We start from the raw sequence: 10,204 nt of genomic DNA on the forward strand, positions 1-10,204 counted from the left end.
ATTTTTTATAATCAATATTATATTTCCTATTGTACTTATGCTTACTGTCATAAGAGAGTACAATCAACACAAGCTTATATATCGGTACGATAGACGCAATGTTGAAACAGCCTTTTCTGCTTGCGTTTGTAGTTCATATTTTGTACATACCTGTCGCTAGTCACACATGTTTCGAGCGAAAGGTAATGAACAGTCTTAAATGAACAATATATGAATGAGTGAGGGTTACTGAATTTCGGGGTAGTAAAATCATATTTCATCTGATGTAAAAATTGTAAACACGTTTCTCTTATAAGGTTAGAATAAGAAAATTGACATTTGTTTTCATACTACGACAGTGATTAAAAAAACTTTGAGAAAGTTTGTAATAAAATATTTAACTTGTGTATTTTACTGTGTGACATTTCAGATATTCTTCATTCATTATGAGCGATTCTACAATAAATTCATTTACCAAAAAACAATTAGGTGAAAGAATAAAAGCTAGAAAAAAGATGAGGTTAGTTTGTTAATTATATTTTCTCTAGAAATAGTTTTTTTTTTAAATATGGCAAAGGACCTAATTTTTAAATTCTATTTATAATAAAATATTTTATTTGTTTCAGTAAGGCACAAATACAATTAGCAATTATTAAAAAAAAGCAATGCGATGCTAGAGCTTTAAAGATTGTTGAACAACTTTTGGAACCTATTGTTGAAACACAGTGGCTCCTTCAAAATGTAGGTATTTATATTAATTTAATAATATATTCATATAATATTTTGTTCAAAATATTCTTGTATATTTTTCTAGTTGCAACATATCAACAAAAGTCATATGGAAGATGTAATCGAAGAAAGAGCAATAGTGAAATTATGTGGTTATGTTCTTTGTAAAAATCCTATAACAGTAATAATTACTCAAAAATTTCATATATCTACAAAAAGAAACAAAGTTTATGATGTTACGCGTAGAAAGAATTTTTGTAGTTCATATTGTTATGGAGCATGTAATTATCTTCTTGAACAGATGCTCACTAGTCCACTTTGGTTAAGAGAACAAGAGGAGATACCAGTGTTTCAATTATTATCTTCAAATCTTCAGACAAAAAGAGATATGCTTGGAGATGAAGTATACGTAAATGATATTCTATCAGAAAATGATAAAGAATATATAGAACCTGCTGAAAAATTTGAAGAAGCAGAAAGTCAGATATTAGACGAAGTAACAAATGTTTACGATAAATTACCGAAAAACAATGATAAAGTATCAAATATTATATCAAATGAACATACAGTTTTTGAAAATACATCTTCAGAATATTCCGTATCGAAAAGTGTACAAACAGAAGATTTTAAAGTGCATAATAATAATTTGAAAAGTTATCAAGATACAATAGGTAACATAAAAGCATCTAATTTATCTACGAACACTAAGTGTTCTAATGAAATTAATGAAAACTTTAATGACCAGACTGAAATTATTCAAAAATGCTATGAAGTACCTGTTTTGGCAAAAAATTCTAAAACATTGTTAGATTGTGAGAAACAAGAAAAAATAATAGAAAATACGTCTAATATACAAATAGTTGAAAAGAAATGCGAAGAAGATAAGAAAATTAACGAATTTATAATAATCAAACAAAATGCCTTAGACAAAAAAGAATATCCTATTGAAAATGAAAAAGATAAATATGAAAATGTACAAAAAATGAACAATAATAAAGTAACAAGAAATGCATCCACAAAAAATATAAGAAAAAAGAAAATATCTGAAGATTCGGAACAATCTTCTACTAAATTTTATGCATTAACTATACGAGTTGAGAAGAGTGTTAAAGAATGGATTACAGAAGATACTATTTCTTTTTTACAAGGAGATTCTGATATAAGATTGCAATTAATGGAAAATTTTATTCAACATGAAAGATATGTACAACTATGTAAAAAGTTAAATAAGTTACAACTACAAGATGAGAAAGAAGATTGTATAGATTTATCTAGTAATACATTAAAACCATTACCTCATTTTTCTATATTGCAAGAAGAAGCAGATAAAATTGAATTAAAGGTATATCATATTTTTAAAATAATCTAATATGTGCATAGATTAAATGCATATTAATATACAGGTGCATGCGTTTTACGAAGGACGTATGGTAATAGATCAACCTAAGAAAGTTGTAGAAAATAATGAAACATGTACATCATATCCTATATTACCTTTAATAGATGCACATGCACCCAAGGCGTTACGTCGTAAGATTTTTTTGGATAAACTTCATAAAATGTAATTTTTATTTTATTCAAATTTTTAAATTAATTAATACTGTTAGTTGATTGTAACTCTTGAACTTCATTTTTTTTTATTACAGATTACCAGATTTGTTGCGCATGTTAGCTGATAGTACTCGGTGTTATACAATAATGGAGTACATAAATGACAATAGTAGTAATACATTAATAAAAGGCTTAGTGAATACGTTTTCATTATCTGCTTCAAATATAATTTTCAAAACTGCTGAATGGACTCTTGTAGGACTGATAATTATTAAAATGTAAGGATTTTCGGCCAATAATAGATCTTGTAGATTTTAAAAATTAATCCATACATGTTAACAGCATATATATAATTTAAATTTTGAAAATATTTTCAGGTTAAGTATAATGGATCCACAATTGAAAATCTTATTAGCAACAAAACAAGCATCAATATATATATCAATGGTATTAATGTCATATAAATTAGATTCATATTATTTAGATAGGTTTATAATTGAATTAACAAATAATCCAAAAATATTTGAAATTAAATAAATTTGAACTCATTACAGAATTCATCATTTTAAATTGATTTGTTTTATAGAAAGTTAGGGATAATTTCTATTGATTAAAAATGAAATATTGAAGCTATACATATATGCATTATATGTGTCTTATTTTATTTTTTAATAAATATTATATTTACTATTTATACAATATATTGTCATCGTTTTACTAGAAATACAAATAATTCAATGTTTTTTGATCATATATAAAAGACAATAAATCTAATTTTCATAAAAAAAATGTTGGATAAATAATGATGTATCCCCGTGTAAATCATCAGTGTGTGTTTATAGATTCTTATAATTAGTTCAAATTCACATAGAAATATATTATTATTTAAACAACATTTTTTTATGTATATTAGATTCATTATATATATATATATATATAATGAATATATATATATATAATGAATATATATAAAATTTATTTTATAAACTTTAGAATTTATAATGAATTGGATAACGCAGTAGGAACACCTGTAATTGGTGAAGGAGGACAGTCTAATCCTAAAGTGTCAATTTGTGTTGACGGTAATGGATCTTGCGTGGTTCGATTACCCACTTTATCTCTTAAAGCTTCATAAAGGATATGCACAGCCTCATTATGCTAAAAAAATTATAATATTAAAAAAATAGTGTATAAATGTGTCCTTTGTAAGATATAATTAAAAGATATTGAGAATAATACCTGACTAGTTGGTTGTAAGGCTTTTAGTAATGAATGTAATCGCGTGGGTGGTAATTTTGGATGAATATACCAAAGCAACTTTAGTAAATGACGCGTTACATTATCCCTGCTTAAGCCTGCCAGAAAGAATTCATCAAATATTACAGTACAAAATGATTCATTAGAAAACTCATCTGCCATATTCAATATTAATAGTGAAACCTGGAAAGAAATAATATAATCCTCTACATAGTTTCTTAAACAAATAGAATGATTTTTTACATACCAGAGTATGTAGAAAAGGATCTTCAAAAGCACGTTGTGCTTGACAATTTGGTAAAGTTGCTAATACTCTCATTAAACCCCTAGCATCTCCTCTTCCTCTACCTATACCACCACCACCTCCTATATGTAATGCATAATACATAGATAAAACTGCTGCAACACCAGATAATTGTGCATATGCTTGGCATGCATCAGGAGGTGGACCAGAATGTTCTATAATAGCAATTGCACTTTCTCTTTCGTCAGGCGGTAGTTTACAATTTAACTGTCTGATTTGATCATCGACCTACATAATAATAAAAATAAAAATTATATGGAAAAGCAAAATAAGTATATATACAAAATCAAAATAAATTTTATACTGATTAATATATTTATAATGATATTTACCATAAGAGACATTAATGCTGGTAGAAATTTTGTAACAACTTGACTATCAAGTTTTGGTTCTTTGAAATCTTGTGAATCAATCATTTGCCAGGCAGAAAGACCCAGAGCGAGCATTCTTAATAATAGTACAAGAACAGCATTTTCTCGTGGTAATGCTTCACCATTAATTAAATGAAGAGCTATCTTGATTGCGCTACTAGCAAGGAAATTCACTGCATATGGATCACATAATGTCATGCTTAAATCTCCTAATACTTGTTCTTGTCCTCTCTATATAAAATTAAAAATTACTTCTATTTCTTATTATACTAGACGTTATTATAATGCTTAATATACCTTAATACTATCCAAAAATCCTTGCAATTCACGAGATCTTTTCACATCCACATTTTTTTCCCTAATGCATGCGTCTAAACACCAGGTAAATTTATGACAAGGATCAACTGAAATAATATCTTGAACCTAAATAACATGTTAATTCCGAATTTGAGGCTGCACATTTACTTTAAATTTATTTTATCGCAAATCTTATTGTCTTACCTCCAAATCATGCAAGGCCATTAATAACTCTGCTCTAAGAGTGCAATAATGTATATTTTTTGTACGTAAAAATAAAGTACGTAAAAATTGCAATACCATATCATATAACTTTACACTATGTCCAATCATATGAGCTAATTTTTGTACAACTTCTCCTTGTCTTCGTACCTATAAATACAAAGTTGATTAACTCTTTTATATCACAAAGTAGTCACGTTTATACAATTACTGTGCAAATTACTTTAGGAGATGGTGTGAAGAAAAGACTATTCAAATTTCGATGATCAAACAGAATTTGCTCTTTTTCTATAATATATCGACTAAATAATGGTGATACTTCATCCCCAAAGAGACTTTGATTATCTCTCCAAATCTGACGTTTTACTTCTGTATCAGCATCATTATATAATTCCTTTTCTCTAACTAATACACGCAAATATTTATCTTCTATTTGTGGTGTATTTCTTAAGATACACATTACAACAGGCCTTAATGCTGCTACTCTTACTGCAGGAAAACTTTTAGAAAGTAATTCTTTTAATCTTCTATCACCTGGGGTTCCTTTATCGACTCTTTCCGCGCCTATTTCATTTATTCGTTTTACCAATTTTTCCCTTAATTCTTCTAACACAGAAGCATGAAAATCTAATCGTCTGACTCCATGCAAGTCGAGTAAAGGTAACATAGGACGTAAAGAAGGCAAAAGGATACCATTTTCCAGCTGTATTAAAAAAATAAATGTATATATCAATGAAATTGAAAGTAAGTTTTATAAAATTGTCTTTAATTCAAAGTACCTGAAATTCTTCAATTGCTTTTAAAGGATCAGTACAACTTGTTAAAGCATCTCTTAAGTAAACTTGTCCAGGTATACCAAGATCCTCTAATCCATTTCCAGTTTCACCATTACTTTTTGCAGAATTCATTTTTTTCTAATACTATAAACAATATAATTCCATGAATAATATAAATTTAAAATATCTAGTCGTATATCATAAACAAAACGTTTCTTATGGAAAATGTCTCTAGAATCATAAATATTTACCAACTTAGAAATATTATTGATTAATACAATATTTCGATAGCATATCGATAAATATTAGCTGTGTATTCGAATATATCGATTATATGAATATGCTTGACTTTCGATATATTCAATTGTAAATTTTATAAAGTAAAATAAAATAAATTATTCTATAATTTATTATATCATACGTAATTATAAATAAAGAATATTTATTTATTGATAATGAAATTGACTCAAATAGTGGAACGCTCTTATACAAATGTTATACTTCGCGACAGAGTCAATAGGTAACGCATGTGTCGCCAAAACTGTAGAAACATTTAAACATTCTTAGTATAAATTAACTTTGCAGGACTTTTCTCGCTTTAGTTTTAATTTTAACGTTTATTAATTATTATAGCTAGAGAGTTAATTCATAAACTTTCCTAACACTTACTGTAACAGTAACAATAACCGTAACGTAAGAGCTGTAAGGTATATAATGTTCCGTAATGTAGCATTTCTACGGTGGATTCGACTTCATTTCCTACGATATAGATTATATTTGAAAAATACTTTTTAAGTAATTAAATTTTAAAAGTAAATTTATCAATTATAGTGGAATCAATTTTTCATTATATTATCTTTGGATGAGTACAAATATATATATATATATATATATATATATATATATATTTGTTCTATTATAAATTGATATAATTTATATAAATATAAAACGATATAAACAAAGAAACAAATTGATTAACTAAATATTTAACTAAATATTTAATTTTGTGATTCTTCAGAATCCATATAATACATTTTATTATACGAATGATTCATTTTAAGGGTTTATTTTCACAAGACAAAATTTTAATCTAAAATTTACCTAAATAATTTCTTTGATTTACACAGTTGTTTTATAGACATTCCATTTATCGCGCCAATAATCTTGCATTCTGATTGGCTATTCGTGGGAACAATAGAATTCCAACTATTTAATTTTTTGACTGTTATTATTATTGTTATATCAAAACTATTATTGTTAATCTATTCGACTATTACAATGGTCAAATCGATCAACATTATTGATCGAAATCTTATCTTTCTTTATCATGGAAAGTACATGTGACCAGCCTATAGTGCGATAAATAAAAAGAACAAAGGCTATTGTAATAAAGTTTTTATTAGATCGAAATTAATGGAATATCGAAATCGGACTCCTAGAGAATTGTTCATCGGGTATTTAACGGAGATGAAATATAGTGACTTTTTGCAAATCAATTAAAAACAAATGGTAATGTTACAAACCAAATGCTATTAATACAAATAATGTAATGTGTTCTTTCAACCGACAGATGGTATTAGTAGTGATTATATCGTCTATTGGCAACTCTATCTAACTCTCTTTCTTAAAGAAAATACGTAGTGGAAAATCGACATGCCGGAGTCGTGAAAATGATATTAAAGTTAATGATAATATGCCCTTTTAGTATCTTTATGATAATAAATTTGTCTCATTAATTGTAGGTAATTGTAAGTAGTAGTATACTATAAGCAGAAAACCGATGAAGTATTAATTTAGTATTTTTGTAAAAGATTATTTATAACTTTAAAATTGTTAATTTAAGATCTTATTTTAAATATTTGGTATAAAAAGTAAACAAACTTTTTATGTTTCATTTGAATAAGATATGTAAATCATGGAAATAGATAGTAATGGTATTCCTTACACAAAAAAAGGTGATCATGAACAAGATAAGGTCAGTATTTTGTTATATTTTCATATGACACACAATATATGATAATATTTATAAATAATGTTATTAATTTAACACATCTTTGTTTTATTATTATGCTAAAAATAGAAAGCAAATGCGTATTGTTTTTAGCTTTAGATTGAAATTATCAAAATTCTATAAGTAATGATAAATGTGATATACAATATTTATAATATTTAATTATTTTAGATTATTGTATTGAAAATTATTATATTGAATCCTGTATTTCTTTTTATAGATATTACTTCAACCATTTACTTATATTCTTCAAATTCCTGGGAAACAGATAAGAACTAAATTAGCAAATGCTTTTAACTATTGGTTAAAAATACCTGATAATAAAATTCAGGCTGTTGGAAATATAATACAAATGCTACATAATTCTAGTCTTTTGTGGGTTGAAAAAAATTTTATCCTTTTATAATATTTTATATATTTTATTTTTACTTAATTTAAATAATCCTATGTATAAAAATTATATTTTGATTGATTGATAAAATATTTATATTTTTTAAAATAAATGAAGTAAATTTATAGAAAAGAATATTCATAATTATTGGATATTTAATGATATACTATTTTATATTCCTCATTGTAGGCTAGATGATATTCAAGATAATTCTATTCTAAGAAGAGGCATTCCAGTAGCACATTCTATTTATGGTGTGCCAAGTACTATAAATGCTGCAAATTATGTTTTATTTATTTCTTTAGAGAAAGTACTTTCCTTAAACCACCCTGAGGTTAGTAATAACGTAAATAATTCTTTAATGTGATTTTATTTTAATTTTGTTTAATTCTATTACTACTAATGAATATCAAATATTTCATTAGGCTACACAAGTATTCACAGAACAAATTTTAGAACTTCATAGAGGTCAAGGCATGGATATATATTGGAGAGATAATTATATTTGTCCATCTGAATCAGAATACAAGCATATGACTATTAAAAGTAAGACAGTATAAAATTGCTTGAAGTATGTATATTTGTAATAGGTCATAGAAAAAACTTATATAGTAATTATAAACAAAAATGTGTGTATTTGTATATGCATATATATATTAATCAATGTTATTCAATCTATTTTTAAATGCACAATAGAAACTGGTGGACTCTTCAACTTAGCTGTGAGATTAATGCAACTATTTTCCACTTGCAAGGAAGATTTTTCACAACTAGCAGGAATTATAGGTCTTTACTTTCAAATACGAGATGACTACTGTAATTTATGTAATCAAGAAGTAAGATCACAGTAACATTTTTTGCATTAAAATAATTTTTATGAATATAAATATTTTAAGATATTAATTTGAATAATCTAACTTTTACAGTATACAGAAAACAAAAGTTACTGTGAAGATTTATCTGAAGGGAAATTCAGTTTTCCTATTATTCATGCGATAAGAAGTCATCCCGAAGATCATCAGATAATGAGTATCCTTTCACTATTTTGATATTTATATATAAATTAATAATTTAATCGGTTTTTTAAAAAGAATATTCCTTAATGTTTTATAATAAAGATATTTTAAGGCAACGAACTAAGAATGTTGAAGTAAAACGTTATTGTGTAAATTTATTAGAAAAATTTGGATCATTTGCTTATACAAGACAAGTTCTTGAATCAATTGATAGAAAAGCTAGAGATGAAATAGAACGTCTTGGAGGAAATCCATTATTAATAAAACTTTTAGATGAAATTATAAATTGGAAATCACAAGAAACTAGACTAAAAGTTTAATTAAACATTCTATTAAATAATATTAATGCAGCAAATGCTTAATTTATTTAAGAATGTACATATATGGTATAATACTTAATATTTTTTTATGTGTCTGTTCTATAGAATTATTATAATTTTAACTACAGTTTTTGTATAAATATCGGAAATATTAAATGTTTATAAAAAATACAGTATGAATAGAGAATGATTTAATTTTTGTTTTTATGTGTCATCATTAATGTGTTGAAAGTTATTTAAAGATTTTTATAAAATTATTATTTATTAAAATGAATAATAACCATGTTACAGTATATATAAAAGTAATATGTATATTGTATAACAATATTGAGAGAATTAATAATCTTTTTTGTACGTAAAAAATTAATATCAATTACTTACATATTAACAAAAATAGGTGTTTGTGTGAAATGGTGTTTATGTGGTATATATTATATAAGTTAACAATCTTTATAAATGGAATTAAATGATATTTTTAATTTATATTTATTGATTATTTATAAAGGTTTATAGTAAAACAGGCTTAAATAACATTGTAAAATGTTTTCGATATTAAATGATTTTAAATATTTATGTATACCTTTTACACACGTATAAAATATTATTAATTACAACAGTTTCAGTATCATTTTATTATTGTGCCTTTAATGAGTTGACAACCAATTATGTATTTCCAAGTTTTATTATCATTCTTGGTATTTATATTAAAATTTCATGATACATTATATAATACATAACATTGAGCTATCAGCACCGATATTCATAATTCTTTTGTACATTACGTGATTATACGTTGCATATTTGTATACATAATGAGCTATAATATTACAGTTTATCATTGTGTAAAAAGCACGCATAAGTATGAAATATGCTTCTATATCAACTAACAAAAATATTTGTTACTCGATATTTCAGCTTTGTCCTTTGTATGACAATTTGTACAATTTCTTATTAATGAACGGAAACGTATATTCATTAAT

General features: G+C 25.4%; 3 protein-coding genes across 10 annotated transcripts; 2 read left to right on the top strand and 1 right to left on the bottom strand.

Annotated features, from left to right (window-relative positions):
• The first annotated feature begins 82 nt into the window (after positions 1–82).
• Positions 83–3,387, top strand: LOC118443173 (putative RNA polymerase II subunit B1 CTD phosphatase RPAP2). Of its 2 annotated transcripts, XM_085654858.1 has the most exons (8): positions 84–296; positions 410–499; positions 606–720; positions 794–2,050; positions 2,112–2,269; positions 2,355–2,537; positions 2,637–2,706; positions 3,253–3,387. In XM_085654858.1, the coding sequence occupies exons 2-8, from the start codon at positions 426–428 to the stop codon at positions 3,259–3,261; spliced, it is 1,866 nt and encodes a 621-aa protein (XP_085510984.1). In that variant the 5' UTR covers positions 84–296; positions 410–425; the 3' UTR covers positions 3,262–3,387. The 2 variants fall into 2 exon arrangements, with proteins under 2 accessions (XP_035725621.2, XP_085510984.1); XM_035869728.2 differs by lacking the exon at positions 3,253–3,387 and having other exon boundaries at positions 83–296; positions 2,637–2,919.
• On the bottom strand, positions 3,071–5,851 carry NELF-B (negative elongation factor B). Of its 2 annotated transcripts, XM_035869741.2 has the most exons (9): positions 5,738–5,851; positions 5,490–5,630; positions 4,934–5,413; positions 4,693–4,860; positions 4,489–4,614; positions 4,153–4,422; positions 3,764–4,048; positions 3,499–3,699; positions 3,071–3,417 (listed from the first exon to the last, which is right to left on the bottom strand). In XM_035869741.2, the coding sequence occupies exons 2-9, from the start codon at positions 5,616–5,618 to the stop codon at positions 3,256–3,258; spliced, it is 1,821 nt and encodes a 606-aa protein (XP_035725634.1). In that variant the 5' UTR covers positions 5,619–5,630; positions 5,738–5,851; the 3' UTR covers positions 3,071–3,255. The 2 variants fall into 2 exon arrangements, 1 of the variants encoding a protein (XP_035725634.1); XR_014981773.1 differs by lacking the exon at positions 5,738–5,851 and having other exon boundaries at positions 3,403–3,417; positions 3,499–3,614; positions 5,490–5,716.
• A 1,125-nt stretch (positions 5,852–6,976) lies between these two features.
• Positions 6,977–9,795, top strand: qm (geranylgeranyl pyrophosphate synthase quemao). 6 transcript variants are annotated; one of them, XM_085654977.1, is made up of 8 exons: positions 6,977–6,995; positions 7,391–7,461; positions 7,718–7,872; positions 8,078–8,222; positions 8,314–8,434; positions 8,585–8,724; positions 8,815–8,917; positions 9,007–9,795. In XM_085654977.1, exons 2-8 carry the CDS (start codon positions 7,402–7,404, stop codon positions 9,222–9,224), a joined length of 942 nt encoding a protein of 313 aa, XP_085511103.1. In that variant the 5' UTR covers positions 6,977–6,995; positions 7,391–7,401; the 3' UTR covers positions 9,225–9,795. The 6 variants fall into 6 exon arrangements, with proteins under 6 accessions (XP_085511103.1, XP_085511101.1, XP_035721626.1 ...); XM_085654975.1 differs by lacking the exon at positions 6,977–6,995 and adding an exon at positions 7,075–7,228; XM_035865733.2 differs by lacking the exon at positions 6,977–6,995 and adding an exon at positions 7,081–7,234.
• Positions 9,796–10,204: the final 409 nt, after the last annotated feature.

The sequence above is a fragment of the Vespa mandarinia genome, chromosome 2, assembly GCF_050613455.1.
Source record: "Vespa mandarinia isolate Hongniang chromosome 2, ASM5061345v1, whole genome shotgun sequence".
Lineage (NCBI taxonomy): Eukaryota > Metazoa > Arthropoda > Insecta > Hymenoptera > Vespidae > Vespa > Vespa mandarinia.